The sequence below is a fragment of the Convolutriloba macropyga genome, chromosome 1 (assembly GCF_964194025.1).
Source record: "Convolutriloba macropyga chromosome 1, txConMacr16.3, whole genome shotgun sequence".
Taxonomy (NCBI): Eukaryota; Metazoa; Xenacoelomorpha; order Acoela; family Convolutidae; genus Convolutriloba; species Convolutriloba macropyga.
In genome coordinates this window covers 43261378-43283017 of record NC_134468.1, presented here as the reverse complement: position 1 = coordinate 43283017, position 21640 = coordinate 43261378, and the positions used below count along the sequence as shown (strand labels likewise).

Below are 21640 nucleotides of genomic sequence, written 5' to 3'. Positions count from 1 at the left end.
TGCTGTAAACAAGTTTCAATTCGATGTAGTTTAAGTACTTATCTCCGGGCTCTGGTGGAGCAATAAGTTCGAGCAGTTAAAAGGTTGCTAAAAAAGAAATCATTTACAAAATGGCAATATTAAATAAAAGAAAATTGAGTTTATTCACTCTGACGTTTATATTACAGGGCACGCTGGAAAGTAGGTCTAAGGACCTCGTTGCGCGTCCTTTCCCAGCCTAAAATAATCTAGTTTAAATGTTAATTTGATTGTTGGATATATTAAATGCATTTATTTTTCGATGTTTGATTGTGATTTATGTCGTGATTTGATTATCCTTCTTTGTACATTTGATTGATAGGCCGGGATAAATTAACTCTCTCTCTCTCAATTGAAAATTTTCAGTTACCGGAAAAATGCCATCAGAAATTAGAGTAGCATAGTATCTGAAGTCCCCGTTTAGGCAAGAAGTCGTTTTCCAGCTATTTTTAATTTATGTGTCCTATATGAGCGTTATTCTGATTTTAACTATTCAAAGCAGCCCAAGACTTTCAAGGTTTACGTTACAATCGAAACTTTTTTAAATAGTTTTCTAATGGAAACCTGACGTTTTTGTATATCAATTAAATCGAGCTGGTGGATTCTGTTGTAGGCTGATTTCATGTTTACATGAAATTTGGATCAATTGGAGGTATGTTCCCCAGTTAACTAAGCATCAAATTGATACGGAGAAGTGTTGAAAAACATAACTTTATCTTAGCTTTTTCTTTACTTTTCTCCGGTGTTTGAAAAATTCAATGTCATCAGTGCAACGATACCAACACTGCTCCGTCAAAAGCAACCACTGGAAAACAAAGATCTGGAAAGCGTTTGGCAGCGATAAAGAAACTCGGTTTTTCTACTTCGCTAAAAATGACCTTTTTCATTATTAGAATTAATAACAATGAATGGAATCCTAGCCGATTTCCGTTGAATTGAATGAGACCTATTGAACTGCTAATTAATATGAGTCCATCTGGATATCGCAAGCAACAAACAAAATTTAAGTCTCCAAAGTCAAAGAAATTGAAAAACGAAAAATTGTTTATTCGTTCTTTCCACAAGAGTTTTTTCTCTCTTACTATGATTTCGAATGACGTCTAAAGAACCAATTTCTTAATTATACTGTCAAATTAAACACCGTATAAACAGACGCAAGATTATGAGGGGTAGCGTGAATTCAAAGATAAAGAATTTTTTAGCCAAATTTCCTGATTTGAGTCAATTGTTTCATAATGAGTCAAATATAAAGAGCCCTGTTATTCTGATTTAATTTATTTAAAGCAGATCAAGATTTTTTTCCTTTCAAGGTTTAAGTTACAACCGAAAGATTTATAATCAGTTTTCTTGTAGAAAACTGATGATTCGTATATCAATTAAATCGAGCCCGTGGATTCTGGTATATAATGATTTCATGTTAAGGAAATTTGGATCAATTAAAATTATGTTAACCAGTCAACTACGCGTGATGAGAACGTACTTGTGTTAAAACAATTTATCTTAGCTTTTTTTAACGTTTTTTTCGATGTTGTTTCAAAGTTTCAATATGTCATCAGTGCAACGATACCAACATTGCTCCGTCAAATGGAACCCTTGATTAACTGGAGTACAAAGATCTGCAAAGTGATAAAAAAAGCTAAGTTTTTCTACTTCACTAAAAATGATCTTTTTCATTTTTTGAATTAATAACAATGAATGGACTCCTAGCCAAGTTCCGTTGAATTGAATATCAGACCTACTGAACTGCTAATTAAAATGAGTCCATCTGGATATCGCAAGCAACAAACAAAATTTAAGTCTCCAAAGCCAAAGGAAATGAAAACAAAAAAATCGTTTAATCGTTCTTTCCTCATGTAATTTTTGTTCTACTATAATTTTGGATGACGTTTAAAGAACCAATTACTTAATTTTATTGTCAAATCAAACACCGTAAAGGTTATAAGACGCAAAGTTATAAGGCCCAGCGTGAGTTCAAAGCTAAGGAAAATATTTTATTAGCCAAATTTCCTGATTTGAATCAATTGTTTCAAGAAAAATCAAAAAATAGCGAGCTTATGCCTATGTCTTACCTAAAGTGCCCCCTGACACTGGAAAAAACTTTTTTTCTTTAAATTTAGTTTGATCTTTCTATTCAACCAAAATAACTGTTCAATTTTCAAGCACTGCCTCCATTGAATCAACAAGTCTAGAAAACAGTGGACATAAGTTTCGCACAAAATAGCTTGTTCAGGAGGTCAGAAATCAGCGAAAATTGAGCCAGGTATTTCAATTTTTCTTCGTTCTCTCGAAAAATTGTTTCAAATTTTTTTCGCGCACATCAGGAGCATCACTGTTGATCAACGGGATTCAGTTTAAAGCAAAAATACTCACAGACAACAACTATAAGGCCAAAAATTATTATATTAGGCAAAAAATACATGGGTTCAAACTAAAAAAAAACACTTTCCTTTTCCAGTTGAAACATACCCGGCAGATTGCCGGAAAATAGCCGCCGTTGATTCCAATCAACATGATTGGGATTGAAAGAATAGAAGGTATTGAAAAAAAAAAGATTTTTCTACAAACATTTTTTCAGTCCGATTTATTTCGATGGATTATATTTATTTCGTATTTGTGCATACTTCTATTTCTTAGAGGGAGGCTACTGGGTTACTATCAATACCAATAAGCATTAGAGATGGTAACTAAGACTTATAGGAACGACGTTCAAATAGCGGGCATCTAAAATTGGGCTTTATGGGTTTATCCCGTTTCTACTTCTGACTTCAATTTTTTATACTGACTCTGTTCATTTTGAATTGCTTTGCTGAGCAACTGATGTTCAAAATCACTTTTAGCAGAATGAGAGAAGAGAGAAACTAGCCCAGAGAAGTCAAAAAGATTTCACGCAAAATGTTGAAAAAGCGGCAAAATGAGGTAAAGCGAAACATTTTTTTATTCGACGAAGTAAAAAAAAAATAGGAGCGCTATAATAGCCGGCTGAGAAGATGAGGGCGGCTATTAAATATTTAACGACTTCAATGTTTTTCTATTTCCTCGGTTACAAATCTGTTTTGGTTGCGTCGGAAACCTGTTGACCTACAATAAATTTAAACATTGCTGGCAGATTGCCAGAAAATAGCCGCAATAGTTTCGTTGATCGGTAGTCTAAAAAAAACAGTAAAAAAGACAGACCAAAAAAATTTGTCTTTTCATTGAAGGCTGATCTGTTATATTTTGATTTAAAATCTGTACAAGTTATTGCTGCCTCTATTAGCTGATCTCAAATAACCTTCATTTAGAGTGACACACACCCATGACCTTATCTCTTTGAATTGAAGTAAATAAAAGTCAATTTCAAAGTGAGGAAGTCATTTTTGAGAGTGAGGTAAGTCAAGTGTGACCAAAAACTTAATCACGCGAATGAACAGAAAACTCGCTCCACTAAGAGCGAAAAATGATGTCACGCATGCACTTCAGTTGAAATTGCATGAACGAATGAACAAAAAGTTGATGTGACGTCATATGGTCGTAACAAAAATCATGACGACGAAATAAAAAAAAACCAAGAGAAGGCCAATAATAGCCCCAGCTATCGCTGTGCGGCTATTAATAAAAATAACCTAAAACACTAATCGAAAGAACGAGCCAGTGAAAATTTTAGAATATTTTCTGTTAGTCTTTTTCATACTTGCTTGTTTTTATAAAGGTACAAAGAAAAAATATTCATTTTCTGTAACAAAAACGTAATATAACCACAAAATTTTGGGAAATAGCCACCAATGACCCTTTGACGCAAATTGGCTTAGAAACAAAGAAGAGATAGCAATTTTTCCTAGTGTCAAAAAGTGCTCTTATTGGGTGTGTAGTTTCAGTTACAATCTAATATTTTAAAAAATTCAATTTCGAAACTAAGGCTAATTAGCTTACAACTAATGGCAGCTAGCAACTGTTCAAATGAAACTGATCATTTAATAATACAATTTCAAATACGAACAAAAATCTTTTTTCTATACAATCGAAACCATCAATTCGCTCAAACAGAAAAAAAGCGAGCCATCCCATGATTACAAACTTTCCCATTTTTAAAGAAAAATTGAAAAACTGCAAGAAATTGGCAACAAAATCATCTGTGAGTCATTTTTTCTCCACTCTAAAACACAGTTTTATACCACACAAACTGTAATCTTTTGGTTAACTTCAAAACAAGGAGACAGCCTTTTTATTACAGCCTATTCTTTACTATAATATATTAACAATCTTTTCACAAAAATATAATTTAATACCCCCTTCCCCACAGCTTATTCTTTATTATAATATATTAACAATCTTATCACAATAAATAATAATAATGTTCCTTTTCCTAATTTCCCTCCAATTTTTAAATTACTCCCCTTTCTTAACATTAAATTTGTAGATATTTTATAAAAATCAAAAGTAGCCTTTGGTGGCTACAAAATAATGATTCTTTTTTTTCGCTAAGATGCTTCAACAAAACAAGAAAATTTGACTCGAGAAAAAAACCGTCCCCCACATATATATTCCCCCATTTTAAAACAATAACTACAGAGCAGCAAATGAGAAAATCACTAATTTGATTTCTGTTGAAAATAACCATAGTCTAGAGTTCGACGGAGAGATGTCTCTTATAGTTACTAATATTTTTTAAAAATTGGTTACCACGCTATACTTGTTTTTATATATTGAGCACCAGATATGAAAATAAATTTTAAACCAATATCCCTAATAGAAAATGCATTGATGAGAAAATCACCTATTCTCCTCATTGAGTTCAGCTGCTCATGATTCTGAGCAGGTCAATGAGAGTGATCATGCATGAATCGAGAAGAGCACTTAGTCTGCCAAAAGAAATCACATAAAGAAGACTCGGAGTATAACTGGTACAAATACAACATTAGGCAACAAGCAGCAACTTCTCCGCATTTAAGTGACTAAAGAGCAGCCCAAATCTAGCTTCACTTCAGGCCGGTGTTCTCTTCGCACGGTTTTTGTATCAAAAACTCCACCTGACGAGTTTTGTGTATCAACTCATGGGAGTCCCTCATTTCTATAGATACTATCCTTCACTCTCAAATAGAATTCATCTCAATTTAACTATTGCAAAATCAATGAGACGCCAAGTCCATTTAATCAGTAGTTCTTTGTTAGCAATTAAAAAAATGCTTAGCATGTATCTAAATCTTAAAGGATATACAAATGCTTGGTTAACTTATTCTGAAGAAGAACCAGAATGCAGTTGTACTCAGAAGCTGATAATTTCTGAAAAAATCAACGACGCTGTATCGAACAACAACTTAGGCTTGACCAAAAATTTCGAATGAACTTCAGTTCTCCATCAATTAGTTGAAAAAGTTATAAGTAATAATTTTTTTAAACAGAAATACCAAGAAGTCAGCATGGAACTTTAAAAGTTTTGAGAACCTTTGTTCAAAAAGCAATTAACTTTAATTGCTTAAACCAAAACAAAGGCTTCCTGATGAAAAAGTAGCAAAGGAAAGCAAAAATTTTTATTCGATAATAAATACCGACTGCTGCTCTCAAACAAAAGTCTGGGGTTCAATTTTAAACTGCATCAGCCTTGCTCTAATTTCCCTAAAGGGCTAGATCATGCAAAAATCAGCAAAGTCACTTGAAAGGTCAAATCAGTCAGACGAAAAACAATCAAGCCAAAAATCGCAATGAAAAAACAGCCAGAACAATTCCGGATGGAATTCAACGCAGCGGAAATTAAAAACTAAATTAAATTTGAATTGAGAATTAACACTTCAAAATGAGATTCAAGTTTCGTCAGTATTCAGATGAACTAGATTTAAATTATTCATCATTTAAGCAAATAAATACCATCCGCCGCATCAAAGAGAGACTCAAAAAAACTAACTAGAAAGTAAGCATTCCTTATAAATCAATGCCGACAAACGTCGGATAACTTTTGCTCAACGACTAGCGTGTGGTTGGCTTTATTGTTGCGGGTTTACTTGGGAGACAAGCATCGCTAACAGTGGAACAGAAAAGGCGGGAAGAGGGCAATGTGAAAGAGACCAAAGAGGCTTGGGCGTGTCCAAGTCTATCAAACTCTCTCTGCGTTTACAATACGGCTCTTGATAAAAAAGAAAACCGAACAGGATAAAACGCGAACAGGATAAAACGAAATAAGAGGCTCGAGAAAAATCTCGATCTAAATTCTTATAAAAAAATAACGCAAAAAACAGCACATTTAGAGTGAAAAAACAGGCATCAACAAAACCAGCTTACCTGTTTACGCAAAAATAAACTTGATTAGTAATGGTAAAGAAAAACAAAACAAAACAGTCAGCAACAACACACAAACATGCAAAAGGGCAGAAGCGAAAGGTTAGGCGGAGCATTTTTCAGAAAGGTAACTTCCCGTACTCTAAAGAAATGAAGGCCAGTAACCGGACACTGGCAAGCATTGCTTTGTAGAGCTTGTACTTTTGAGAACAGTTAAGAATTATTCTACAACTTCAAGAGCATTTCAAAGTAGATTTACCGGCAGGGAAGAAAGAGGTCAAAAATAAGATACGGAAGCACGAATTAGAAGCGGCCACTACAAAACCATATCAATAAATATCCCATTGTTGCAAATAAGTGAAACAGTCACATTGTTGAGGTCTATCCTCTTTTACAGACAACAGATAAAGCAGCATCTCTTCGATGAACTTGATAAATAGATAAATCTTAAAACAGTATTAAAAAAATCCAAACAACACTGAATCAACTCGTGAGTTGAAATTTTAGAAAACTATTTGACACTTGTTAGCATCTCCAGGTTTCAAAAAAATGTCGATGTGAAAGGTGACACAAGGACGCACGTTTCAATTGACCAATCAACTCAGGAGACAACAAAAAATACCCAAACTAACATGTCATTATTTTACTAGCGCATTCTCAACAAAACCTTCCACAAAAGCAACATACGCCGATTCAGTTAAGGCTAATAGCCAACAAATATGCCTTCACCAGATATTGTACACGAGAGCAAAATTAATGGATTTTGAGGGGAGAGCAGACTCAAGACCGGGAAGCAACTGTCAATAGAACAAACTGCTCAGGTACTCAACATCTGGCACTGTCTAAAATATGAAGAGTAAAACGACTTACTGAGGAATTGCTGTCAATGTTGAGCATGTTCATGTTAATTCCGGGTGAAAAAAGTGGAGTGCCCCCTCCTAGAACCTGCTGCTGGTTCAGCAACTCCCTGTTCGGGGGAGTATTGGCGTCCCTTCCCTCTTGTGTCAAATGTGGATAAGAGAGGGCAGCAAATGAGCTCGTAACTGTCGCATTAGAGGAGCTGCTTTCGACAGGCGAAGACATTTGCTTGAGTTCGTGTTCCGTGGGACTAGGCGTGCTCACATTTGATTGGCCATTCTGATCCATTTTCGATTGGTTACAGCTATTCTATCTGCTCGGCAAAAGCGGCTGATTTGTAATCACCTAGAACTACTGGCTTAGAAAAAGATTGATTGAAAGAGCAGCTCAGCTGTACTTTGAACCAAATTTATTCCCAGTTAGAAGTAGCAATATGAAGTGCTCTTTGCTTTAATTCATCACAGATGAGCGCTGCGCAAACCAGCACATTATATACATACTCTCTGAAAAATACAAATTAATCAAATATTTATATATTCAACACAAGCTGTACTGACGCTACAGCAGCTCCTCTATACCATACAAAAACTAACTATACGCCAACTGCATAGTAAAAACACGTACTTGTGAATTACGATGCACGTATAAAATTTAAAAGATTTTAGTCTGTAGACTAACAGACGAGTCACAGACTGATACCAAATTCTGATCAAAGCCCGTTCCAATCAATCAAATGTGTGTTATAGTGGAAAGCTGTCTGTGTATTGAGCTACGCACGGCAGCACTCCTTGGAACTTTATGGGTAAGCATGTTTTCCATTAACTTCTTCTCCCATATTTTTTCATTCAGTTAAATTGAAGTTATGAACAGGTAAAACTAGCAGATATCTGCTAGAAAACATACCATATTAAATGGTCAACTTATCCTATTTATCCAAAAACATTTATTCAAAAATTAAACGACCATTTAACATGTCCTGGTCATCATCCCTCACTGATTTGTTCTAGATCTGGTGCATGTACATACCCAACATGGCCATCAACGTCCGCCAACTCAACCTACTAAAGGATGAAGAGGGAATCCGTCCTTTTGACTCATCAAATGGAGAAACCGACAGAGCAACTGCCGCATTCGTGGTATTTCACATCATCAACTCACTTGTTAACTTAGCAACATCTTTGTTTTCTGCAGTTGGGCTGATGAAAGATATACGAATGTCTCTACTTCCCTTTATTATCACGCTTTTACTTGGAACTGTCGGTGCGTACTCATTCTATTACTTTTCAGATATCCGTCGACCTTCTTTTTTTCAAATTTAAATCTTTTCCTATCGACCCCACCTCACTCCCCCCTCTCCCATTAGATTAGAAAATGTGCGCGATTACACACGAAATCATTATGGTTTAATATTACATGTGCGCTTGGGGTTACATATAATATGCACCAACTCATTTGAGAGGTGAAAAGCAAAAATTTAAAATTTAATACAGGTAAAGATTTGAATCGAGCTCAATATTCCAGCGCTTGATTTCACAATAACACTTTGGAGCCACATTTACATCTAATTGCCAAAATAGGAGAGAGAACATCAGAAAAAAAACATTCCAATCAAACGAAGTATTTATCTTTTGTGCTTTAGGCGAGTTCATAATCGGCTTGCTCTGTTGGATGATCTACTGGGATGACTTCCACCGCCCACTTTCCTCGGCATGGAAAGGAATCTCAATTGCTTTCTACTTAATTCTCACTGCAGTCAACACTTTGCTCCTCGTAGCACTGATTTCTCTGTACAGCTCAATGAAGCAAGGTTAAAATCTCGGATCTTTTATTAAAACCACCACAACATAAACCCCCTCGCTAACTTTCAAAATGCATTATATAGCATTTTCCTTATTCATCTAAATATCATGAGCACGAGAGCGCCGGGGTGCTATTAGAGGATAAATCTTAAAATCTTGTTCAGTGTTCGTTCTTCCATCTATCAGTTTGCCCATTGCAAAAAGCGCTAGACGTTTCAATTTTGTAACACTTTGTATTTGAATATTTGCTATCAAATAGGTTTTAGCGCCTTGTCCGAAAAATATACTAAAATTTACTTTTAGGTCACGGCTTCGCACAATCCATGAATGAAAAGATAAACAACAGCACTAGTAAATCCTTCGGTTATGAGGAATCAAGATCACCTCCAGCTATTGTACCGATTCAAGAAACTCCCCGACAGCTTCCTGCACTTCCCAACTTGGATGAAAAGACTAAAGAGATTTTGGATGAAACTATCGGATTTTCTACGCGCCTTTCTACACAAGACTTGAGATTCGATCTTTCCTCCACTCGCTATAGTGATGGTGCTTCCGACCGACCCTTTATTCTCTCTTCACAAACTATCTCGTCAATCAATAATACCTTATCACGTCACTAAATTGAAGTTTGGTCTCACAATTGCATAAAAGTTTGACTTTTAGCATATGACTTTTGAAACCGTTTTAAATGACAATATATTTGGATCCATATAACTGTTTTAGGAAGAAGAGCTAAAATATGAAGATACAGGGCGTGAAGATGAAAATCGCAACGTTATTTTAGACAATATGATCTGATTTTACATAAAAATGAATAGCATAGTCTTTTAATTCAACATTCCAAAAACAATTTCTTGGAGATATATTCCCTCTGAGATCAGTTTTAGAGAATCCAATTTTGAAATTCATTTAGAGGGTTCCCATCAGGTACCCGTCCCGTCAGAAGTTCGCACTCGCGACCTCCATGAGAGCAGTCTGATATATAAACCACTACGCCATACCAACATTTATTATCACTAGCAACAAACTTTATTTCGGAATTATACCAATTGAGACCACGCAAAACTTGAAAGGTCACGTGAAAAAGTCACCTGAGAGCGAAGAATGTTCTAGAACAAAAGTGCAAAAAGGACAATCTAAAAATTTTTGCATAAAAAGACAGACTTTGACAATGGTGCCAGGACAATTTACCCAATGCCATTTTAACCAATGCCATTTCACCCAGCCTGCCATTTTACGCAATGCCAACTTACCCAATTTACCCTATTGCTAAATTTACCAGAACGACTATTTAGCCCACTATATAATTAAATGACCCGTTGGACTTGATATGAAACTGTCACCACCGAGCATGTGATTAGGTGACCATAATTAAATGGCAAGTGGGGCTTGATAAGAAACTATTACAACCAAACATGGGATTATATTGTCCACAAATATTTTAAATCATCCTTGTAATAGCGACTGGTAATTTGTAATCTGATAATTGAACGAAAAGCTCAAAGAGGATTGGGCGTAGATTAAAATGCCATTGGCTAAAATGGAATTGGGCAAATTGTCATCCAACCTTAACAATAATTCCTTGAAACTTCGTCGTTCGAGAGCAATTAAGAATTAATTAATTGCTCTCAACCGAAGTTTGTAGCAACTATATTAGTAGGTTAATCACATTTTTATTCGATTTTTAGCTTGAAAGATTTTTCGTCTGACCCATTTTTGACTATTGGTCCTCAAAAACGGGATAAACAGGTAAGGCTCGGAGGGCATTAAGAGCCTTACAAATCTCTGAGAATGCGATTCACCAAAGTCTTGAGGAGACAATTATTTGGAGTGAAGGGCGGTTCTTAATCTTTGACCCCAGCATTAACCCCACTCGCCCCCAGCCCACCCTCCTTCACCTGGCCATTTGGACCCCCTCTCGTCCAGTCCTCCCACCCCCTAATGCTAGCATCTCTAAGCCCCAGTTGGGTACTACCCGAAGCCAACCGCTCACCTGTCGTTTAAGATCGATTCGCCCGCCGTCAGGCGGTTACGTTTATTCTAGTGAATATTGGCAGAGGTCCTATAAAATTATGGGAGAACATTCAATCCCAACAAGGGTGAGAAAGGGTACGACCACCAAGACCGGGAGCACAATCCTGATATCATTTCTGGCAATAGTACACTGTCCCAGTTAAAACGGGGCAAAACTCTGCTACGCTCAAAATGCGAACAATTAAAAAGTTAACGTAGAAAATAGATTTAAAAAATGATTCCGATAATACAAAAAGGCCAGAAAACATGACTTAAGGAATTTATACAAAACTGATGGGGATAAACTAATCACAGATATCGAGCATTACTGACATAAACTTTCAAAAGTTTTTTTGCCAACATCTTCCATGCCAGAACGGTAACCTCCTTATTTTGTTTTCAACTAAGATTGTAATTTGGAAGACAATATTAATATATTTGAAAAATTTGGTCCACCGACGGTTGCGTTTTGAAAAACTGACCAAAACACAATCACGGGATATTGGGACTCTTAACTGATGTCATTTCGCTTCTATTCCACTAGTTTAAATATTGTCATGATTGTCATGTTGCCATTTTTGTGATTTTAAAAAATATCAGAATTGTCAAGATGGCTGCAGAATTGTTGTTTCTGCAAACCTTAAATCCAAAGTTTGACATCTTTATATTGAAACAAAAAATTGGTAAACCAACCAGTGATTTGGAATTACTTGGAATTGCAATAATTGGCAATTAATTGATTGCAATAATTGAATGATGCCTAATTTAATTGCATTGATTGATAGGAACTACACAATTAATTGCCCAATAAATGAAAAAACATCTCCAACATTCCAAACTTGGAACTAGAGGAAAAATTCCTAGTTTACGATTTTCATTCACAGATCGTATGTAATTTGACATATTTGGTATTGAGGTTTGGTATTGAGGTCCTTCTCGCCCTAGCAGGTTTTCTACTTAAAAATGAAAAATGATTCAGGTCATGTAATCATTTGCATTAATTTTTAGGTAATTAAATGTAAATTAAATGAAACGTTTTTTTTCCAAATAAATGCCACTAACCAATTTGCCACGGTTTGAAATGTTACACCCTTTTATGACGAGCAAAAAACGTCATTAGTTTGCTAATAAGAGCTGCGCTCCTGTGACGTCCCTGAAAGTTACGTCATATCATAAACCCAGTAACCTAGTTATATATTATTTGTTCACAAAAAATTTCATTCGTTGAAGTATAAAAGTTGTTGCTCTTTATATAGTATGAAGGAATCCTACCATTTACATAATGTGAAAGAATTCTTTATTATTTACATAATTAAAGTATCTATGTAAATATTGTTTACACTACCACTCAGAACAACGGAAATCGATTGTACCCGAGATTTGCTTTGTTAGAAGCGAGAATTCTTAATTTATTTAAAAAATAATTCAAGGTTGGAAACTCACTATAACCAGTTTTTTGAACAAAAATTAGACAGAGTAAGCCCAAGCATCCCTCTGTATGAAGATACTGCAGAGCACAACCTCTGCCATTGTACAAACGGTCATCAAAATTCACCATACCAATGGTATATTCCATGGTGACAGAAGTGGAGACTCTGCTCCACTACTTCTTGAGTCATTTGCAAAAGATCTGCACAAATTAATGATTGATTCAGGCACTCACTCGGAGGTCCAGCAGCTTCACTAAATAGAAATTTCTGGGTCAACATCAGAAATTGATAGCAAAAAAACATATCTGCCACTAAATGCTTTTCCGAATCAGCACTGGAAGTAACGGAACCGAACTTGCAGCCAAAATGGGCAGCCGGCCGCTCAGCCGGCCGCAATATTTGAAAAATTGCGGCCGGCTGAATATTTGAATATTTGAAATTAAAGCCGGCCGCTATATTTGAAAAATTTGGGCCACCGACGGTTGCGTTTTGAAAAACTGACCAAAACACAATCACGGGATGTTGGGACTCTTAACTGATGTCACTTTGCTTCTATTCCACTAGTTCAAATATTGTCATGATTGTCATATTGACAATTTTGTTATTTTAAAAAATATCAGAATTGTCAAGATGGCTGCAGAATTGTTGTTTCTGCAAAACTTAAATCCAAAGTTTGACATCTTTATATTGAAACAAAAAAATTGGTCAACCAACCAATGATTTGGAATTACTTGGAATTGCAATAATTGGCAATTAATTGATTGCAATAATTGAATGATGCCTCTAATTTAATTGCAATAGTTGATAGGAAATACACAATTAATGGCCCAATAAATGAAAAAACATCTCCAACATTCAAAACTTGGAACTAGAGGAAAAATTCCTAGTTTACGATTTTCATTCACAGATCGTATGTAATTTGACATATTTGATATTGAGATCCTTCTCGCCCTAGCAGGTTTTCTACATAAAAATGAAAAATGATTCAGATCATGTAATCATTTGCATTAATTTTTGGGTAATTAAATGTAAATTAAATAAAACATTTTTTTTCCAAATAAATTCCACCAACCATTTTGCAACGGTTTGAAATGTTAGATCGTTTTATGACGAGCAAAAAACGTCATTAGGTTGCTATTTAGATCTGCGCTCCTGTGACGTCCCTGAAAGTTACGTCATATCATAAACCCAGTAACCTAGTTATATATTATTTGTTCACAAAAAATTTCATTCGTTGAAGTATAAAAGTTGTTGCTCTTTATATAGTATGAAGGAATCCTACCATTTACATAATGTGAAGGAATTCTTTATTATTTACATAATTAAAGTATCTATGTAAATATTGATTACACTACCACTCAGAACAACGGAAATCGATTGTACCCAAGATCTGCTTTGTTAGAAGCAAGAATTCTTAATTTATTTAAAAAAAAATTAAAGGTTGGAAACTAACTATAACCAATTTTTTGAACAAAAATTTGACATGGTAAGCCCAAGCATCCCTCTGTATGAAGATACTGCAGAGCACATCCTCTGCCATTGTACAAACGGTCATCAAAATTCACCATACCAATGGTATATTACATTGTGACAGAAGTGGAGACTCTTCTCCACTAATTCATGAGTCATTTGCAAAAGATCTGCACAAGTTAATGATTGATTCAGGCACTCACTCGGAGGTCCAGCAGCTTCACTAAATTCAAAACTCTGTGTCAACATCAGAAATTGATAGCAAAAAGACATATCTGACACTCAATGCTTTTCCGAATCAGCACTGGAAGTAACGGAACCGAACTTGCAGCCAAAATGGGCAGCCGGCCGCTCAGCGCCTTGTCCAGGATTCTAAGGAGAACTACGGATACTTAAGGCCATAAGTAACAATTCAACCTCCCTAGCGATACACCCTGATTGCTCATCAGTGTTTTTTTACTGTTGTATTTTTTTGTCGTTCGTTGCATTGGTTTCTTTGTCGTTCATCAGATGGGTCATCAGTGTTTTTCGTCATTTTTTAACTTTTGCAGTAAATTCACATCAGCAAAAAATTAATAGGCACTCATTCAATACCTGACAGCTAACAAACTGGCATCTGAAGCAATTCTGAACTCATATTTAAACAAATTGGAGTGCAAGAAATGAAAAACTTGATAGTGTATTAAACTTCGATGGCTCAAATTAAGCAAAACGTCTTTCATCAATTTTAATCACTGAAAAATGATCAAAAATGTGGCACACTCAGATAACAGTCGAACCTTTGGCGGAAGTGAGAAAGAAGACTTTCATCAATTTGAGCAATTGTTTTGAACTTACGTAGCGGTTGCAGCAGTCAAATACTTTCAAGCAGCAGGTTTTCTGCAATTGCAGCTACAGATGCAGCCACATGAGAAGCACGTTTCGCAAGAGAGACAACGTACATTCATCAAAAAGAATTGATGCAGTAACAGACCATAGAAATGAACAAGTGAAAAGTTTTCTTATAAAAGCCATGCCAGTGTGCATTCGAAACTGATGGAGCAATCTAGAGTTATACAATTGACGATTTGCGTAACCTTTTTAGACAGAAGATGACAATTTGGGAGTTATGCAGCAAAAATAATTATCCACAGAATGGAATTATTGAAATAAATGTATCTGTATCTGAAAATTGGATCAAAGCTCTGTCGTAGAGCATAACAGCTCAAGAAGCACTCGAAAAGAGATTCGCGGACCTCGATCGAATACTAGAATTACACTCACGGGACAATCAAACAAGGACAGTGGAGCAAAAATCAGCGACACCAAATGTGAATGAGGACTTTCAAAATCCACAAGATGCCCATATGTCAAGAAATTATCAGCCAAATTCTCGAAAAAATTCCAGAGGAAATTTCAGAGCAAATTATCGTCCTGATAGCAGTCAGAAAGGAAGATAATGAAACTTAATTTACCAATCATTCTACAGACCGGCTTACAGCCCTCATAGATTCCTGAAATAAACGCTTAGATTCCGAAGCCATTGGCCAGGAAACAAGTACAAACAATAAAATAGATTTCCCAGCTAGAATAACAATCAGCATCCTAAATTCGAAATTCTCATACAACTCAATTATTGATGAATGTTATAGACACACAAAGAACAAGTGGAGCCTACATGCCGATTATCCGTGCGACAGATACCTCTTGCGAAGTATGTGGATATCCAAATCATAAAACATCACAATGCGCAGTAAGTAATTGGATAACAGAACAGAACAAGTATTTTCCCTACAACAAAAAAATGAAAAATTCAAAATAAGCCCAAACAATCACAATCGTCACAATCATATGACAAAATACTTCATCTCTATTCAGTAAGACCAATGAAAGAATTAACATTTTTGTTATTTAAGCCTAGATTATCATCTCAAATATCGTTCAAAGCACTTATTGACACCGCTGCGTTTGCAAATTTGATCCCAAAACAAACCTTTTACGAATTTTGTCAAAACAGAGATATCAGAAAATTACGTCAGATTGAGATTACAACGCTCCTTAGAGGTAAAAAGGCCAGCAGTCAGCTTGTATCCATTTTACTAAAGTATAAGCACAGTTCAAATTAGGAAACTAATGCCATGCTGAGAATTTTCTTGTCCTCAAATCTACAAACTCTTTGATCCTTGACAAAATTAATAAAATTAACAAAATTCCCAGTTCTGCTATCAAAAAATCACATCCTAAAACCGTGAAAATCAATGTTATTCGAATGTCAACTCCAGCGAATTGAAAAATTGGAAAGGGAAGATGTTACAGAAGTTACGTAGTGCCAAATGAGTCACTGGAAGAATCAACAAAATTCTCATCTGAAGAAAAACTGTATTTCTATGTTTTGAGTTATGCAAACGATCTCGTGAAATTACTAAAAAAGACAGAATTCGGACGCTTTCAATTTTTTTACCGTCTAAGCAAGCCAAAAATTTGTTTCCAATTTATCCTATTAATACATCACTTGCAAGAATGAAGAGCTCAGAGGACGTTAAAACTGAAAAAAAACCAGCTAATCCAAAATATAATTGCAAATCCTGAACAGCAACCTGCAAAACTTCCACCCGAATACAACAAATTGTGGTTCCCAACGCCAGAAAGCTGCAATGATTTTAATGTTCTATCACCTTTGCAGCGGGAAAACCGTCGACAAATTTTGAACGTCCAACAACTCGGAAAAATTAACGGAGAAATTTTTCCATCTCAACAAAAACAGAGAGACATTTTGAGACAATATAATTAGGAAATTCCGTCCTGAAAAATGATTCCGTCCTGACTGAAAACCAAAAATCAAAAGAAGAATTATCGGAAGAATTTGTTGTCGTGTTGGCTTAAGACCGATTGGAAGTAGGCCAAAATACTTAGCTAAAGATAAAGCTAACTCCCCAACACAATTTGCCCATATACACACAAGTACCACCAACATCGAATCACCTTTGGGACGAATTTATGACCGAACTTGCCCTGATGCCCTATTACGGATTAATTACTACGCTACCACAGTCAAGGTGTAGTAACCTCTTGTTCGCTCATCAAAAACAATCAGGAAACTCAGAATTTTGATAGATCTACGTCAAAATAATCACCTTCTACGCAACGATTTCATAACAGCAACTGCCAAAATCGAATGTGGCCGACCCATCAAATCATTTTGCAGTAAAACTCTGTTCACAAACCTAACTGATCACAGGCTTATCATTGTGTACAGATGGCAGATAATATGCCTACTCAATTGTTGGCATTCAACTTCAGTTCACGTACATACGACAACAAATGTCTTGCCCGATGAGTAAATTGGTAACTGGACTCAGTTTTTTTATTAAACAATAAAATGATTAATGGTTAGCAGCTGACTTGTCCACTGAATTCATGGATGACAGAGATAGTGCAGTCAAAAACTTTCATGAGATGATTTCTACGCTTAGAAAAATCTTCAAGTATGTTAGAAAATTTGTTCAAATTTTTTTTCTTGAAAATAGTGTGATTGGAAAGCAACAGATGAAATTCTGGGAAATGTAGTCACACCAAAAAAAATCAACTGAAAGGACAAAAATCGATGAATTTTTTATTAAAATTCAAATGCCGAAAACAATAAAAACAAGTTAAACGATTGACTGGAATCGCACAATTCTTTCAAAATTGTATGTCAGACCATGGAGCAAAAATGATGCCACATTATAATCTCCTAAAGAAAGACAGCGAGTTTGAAAATACAGAAGAACACCGAAAGAGTTTAACAACACTTAAAAAAGATTTGCCAAAAACAACAGAGAAATCACTTAGACTAGCAAAACCAGGACTACTATATGCAGTAATCTGCGATGCTGGCACGGAACTGGATTCGTACTGCTGGTAGAACACTATGTTAAGGAACAATAATTCAGGAGAGAGAAGACCTACGCACCAGTTTTCTTTGGCTCACGATTGTTCACAAATCCACAACTCCGGTTATTCTCCCAAATTCTCCATTTATTACAAGGAATTCTTAGCGTTGTGTTTTTCATTGGGTCGTTTTACAAACTATATCTGGGGTAAAACTAAACCAGTCACAATTATCACAGATAACAGAAGGTTAACGCAATTTCTCCAGGCAAAACTATTACCACAATTTTTGTGGATATTTTTGTTAGAGATTTAGCGTTCAGTATTGTAATTGCACATATTCAGGGAGAGGCAAGCTATGCGACGGTTTTTCTTTCATAGATGCAGATGAACCCATAAGCATAATTCTCAATTCAACTTACAGTAAAAATACCAGTCGGAGAAGACGAAATAGAATCGGAAGCAGAAACACCAGATGTGTCTTTAAAGACAAATGAGAAATTCGTCGATGCATTCAAAGAGGAGGACGATATTGATTTGGCAATGGTAGAAAAACTGAAGATGTCTGGATTGTACGAAATGTAATTGAAAAAAACAGAACCTGAAATGCTGAAAACCAGAGATTTGATAAAACTGAAACAATCACTCAGAGTAACTTCATCTGTAACATTCCCAGACCCAGCAGATTTCCTGGCCGACATTGATGAGCGATTTGAACTTTTGGCGTTAAAATTGAAAAACATTAAAATAAAAGTATCCCAAAATTCAAACATTGCCTGCAAACTGGCGAAATTGAGAAGCTTCGATATGCAAACAGCAAACTGAGTAAATATCATAAGCAAATAAACAAACAAGTAATTGAGAACGAAAATTTTTACCGTAAGTTCTTCAAGGATGATGGAATAGTTAAACATAAACAACCCTGTGTGCCACAAAAGTCTTGCAAAGAGTTAGTTTATCGCATACACAACTCAAAAACAGCAGGAAATTCGGGAATTTCACTAAGAGCTCAAGAGTTTCGGAAACGATTTGCCTTTCCAGGTTTCACTGAAGGTCTCAGGGGAACAATGAAAAATTATTTGATTTGTATGCAATTAAAAAGAGCAAACGAACAACTTACAACCTGTATCATCTGAGCAACATTTTCCAGGCAACACGATGTAAACTGATCTGATAGGAGAACTACAATTGCCAATTTATAAGTACAAATTAACTGGAATCAAAGTTTTGTGAAACCACCTTTTTGCCGTACCCCACATTAACGTCTCAGCAGATAGAGTAGCAAAAGAGTTGGTAAAAATTTTCTTCAATCATAGTTACAAGCCGAAATGAATTGTTTCAGACCTCGGAACGACCTCTACATCTAGTTTGATGCATGAGCTCTGTTCGCTTCTTGCAATTCAACTGAAGCAAGCAACACCAAAAAATTCAAAAACTATTGGACTTGTGGAACGGCCACACGCATCTCTGAAGAGCAAATTGAAATTCAGCACATATGAGAAGTGGGACGACTGACAGAAAAACGTTTATACATAACACATCCTACTACATATCAATTGCTTGTTGCCCTAGTGCCTTATTTCAAGAGCCCATAAAGCCGTTGGATCTACAAGTTTTGTTTAAATCATTGGAAACATCAACAGCCAACTTCGATTATGTGTAAGCATTACAAGATGCCATGTTGGAAAACTTCAAAGAGCCCACAGGTAACTAATCGCATCGTTCTAGTGCTACCGAAAAAAACTACCACCAAAAAACTAGCGAACAACTTCCTAAACTTTAAGAATATTGCCTGCTTCTCCACCCAAAAATCAAAACACAATCAGATTTCGCCAGTAAGTCAGTACCAATTTGGTTTCCATTGTATTGAGTTGCAAAATACTAAAAACTTGAACAATATCATTCTCAAAATTGGAACGAAGTTTACCCAATGTGTACACAGAATTGGTCTCCGCTCAATCATGTCAAACAGAAAAACCTGATGATTTAGAGCAGATTGACACACAAAAAAATTTGAAACAGATCCAAGCCTCACAAGATACAGAAGTGAGCCAACAATGTTTGATGACAGGCTACAAACGCTTGATGATACCCATTTCATTCACCATCAAGAGCAAGCTGACCCAGCTCTCGCAAAACTTAGTCTTGCAATAACTATAATACCTGCATCAGCAATACATATAGCGCCTGCATCACCAGTAGCATTGCCACCTGGGCCATTGATAATGCCACCTGTAACAACACCAGCGATGGCGCCACATTTATTACACCAAGGTTTACAAGAAGCAGTAGAACCAGACGTTCAACCAGCAGATGAGACAATTGAACAAGACGACAATCATGAAAACAAAGAGGCCGAGCTAAGAGACCAAGACAACTTTAACAAACAATTAAATGAACAGAACAAAGAGCGAGCTGATAGTTTGGAAGACCCTAACTTTGAAAATTTGTTTAGAGAACAAAAAATTGATAATCAATCGATCTCTCAACAAGCGTCTCCGGCTCTTGTTACGTTTAATGAAACCGACAATATCACCGAGGTAATCCATCTATTTTCCTAGAATAGGAATGAGAACGAATACTGGACATGAAATAATGCCACAGGTGTCCATGGACAAAAGTACACCCTGAACAAAATATTTCAACTACACGAACTAATTGCGCAAGTGAATTGACAAAGAGGACTGTCTAAAGAAACAAAGCCGGACATGTTGAGATCAATTTTTTGCCAATACCCTTAAGAGTGGAAGCAGAACAACAAAAAAAATGAACGGACGACGAACTAATGTAAAAGAAGGGCAAAACTTATATTATGTTCATGGCAATTTCTAGCAACATCCCGGGAACATTGCTCATTGCATCTCTATAGACATGAAAATGTGAAAAGTACTAGCTCTTAAGCATAACGGAGCCTATCACAAAATGAAACAAGCTTGCAAATTGCCCAGCTATGTACCGAATGGATCTTCAATTTCCTACTATGTACCACACGTAACACATCTATAACTTAGTCACGAAGGAAAGATTCTACGACAAACCATCATTTTACTCACTTTTTTGCAGTCTCAGTTCATTAGCAAAACTGATAACAGAAATTGCGTTACCAAAATTTGGATGAGGAATCGACGGAGTAAACCGTGATAGTTTGTCGTTTGATCCAGCGCAAATTTGCTTATTCAAATGTCAACGTCATAATCTACATGTGATGAACAAAGATTTGGTCAATTCGCTCACCACAATCAATCACTTAAGAAACTTGCAAATGAAATCATCAAAAAAATTTACAATCTGTTTGGTATGAAAACAATTATTATTGTTGTCGATAATGATGATTTCCATGATGATGATGGATCAAACATTATGTTGGAAGAGATCCCTAGAGCATCACCGTTTAACTAAAGTCTTTGCCCAACCCTCACGGGCTCGGTGCAGCAGCTACACTTCCATCTTTGCCCATAGGTGAAAATAAGGAAAAATTGTTTTGTTTACCTTGCAAAAATTTTAACCTTTTTTAAGTTTTTTCACAAGTTGCAGAGACTGAAACCTAATACAATTTACACTCAGCAAACTTTTGGGTCTTTGGATATGCATTACGTTACATTGGCAACTCCTATGAACACGTAATTTTAAGGAGAATAGCTGAAATGTTGAAAAAAATAAAAAATAATTGAACTTTAAAGTGGAATTTGACCTTGAATACCAAATCTTGAGATACCAACAAAAGGGGGGTTTCCACCATTCTTTTGGACAAATTAGCAACGGAACGTATGCTAAAATTGGTACGCGAAAACTCAAAAATCACTCAAAATAAGTTGTTTTTGTTATGTTTTCAAGAAAATGACCTTACCCTAGCAGCCGAAAGCATTTGCTCAACAATTCTCGAAAAACATTCGCCCGAACGAATAAATATGACGCGAGAGAAAAAACTTCGTTTTAAAATGCAATTTAAATTAT

General features: G+C 35.8%; 2 protein-coding genes across 3 annotated transcripts in view; one reads left to right on the top strand and one right to left on the bottom strand.

The window, feature by feature from the left end:
• Positions 1-7624, bottom strand: part of LOC142339308 (retinoic acid receptor RXR-alpha-B-like) — a 55229-nt gene extending 47605 nt beyond the window's left edge. For both annotated transcript variants that reach the window (XM_075389254.1, XM_075389264.1), the window contains exon 1: positions 7138-7624. In XM_075389254.1, coding sequence (XP_075245369.1) covers positions 7138-7413 — 276 coding nt within the window. In that variant the 5' untranslated portion in view covers positions 7414-7624. The remainder of the gene's footprint in view (positions 1-7137) is intronic.
• Positions 7625-7669: 45 nt separating this feature from the next.
• On the top strand, positions 7670-9774 carry LOC142339320 (uncharacterized). The gene is made up of 4 exons (XM_075389277.1): positions 7670-7927; positions 8133-8385; positions 8765-8932; positions 9228-9774. The coding sequence occupies exons 1-4, from the start codon at positions 7859-7861 to the stop codon at positions 9542-9544; spliced, it is 807 nt and encodes a 268-aa protein (XP_075245392.1). The 5' UTR covers positions 7670-7858; the 3' UTR covers positions 9545-9774.
• Positions 9775-21640: the final 11866 nt, after the last annotated feature.

Excerpts from the sequence above, each read along its gene's own strand:
- LOC142339320 (XM_075389277.1), top strand. The coding sequence starts at position 7,859 with ATGTGTGTTATAGTGGAAAGCTGTCTGTGTATTGAGCTACGCACGGCA. Across the intron at positions 7,928-8,132 it reads CACTCCTTGGAACTTTATGG|ATCTGGTGCATGTACATACC; the intron begins GTAAGCATGTTT and ends GATTTGTTCTAG. Across the intron at positions 8,933-9,227 it reads GTACAGCTCAATGAAGCAAG|GTCACGGCTTCGCACAATCC; the intron begins GTTAAAATCTCG and ends ATTTACTTTTAG.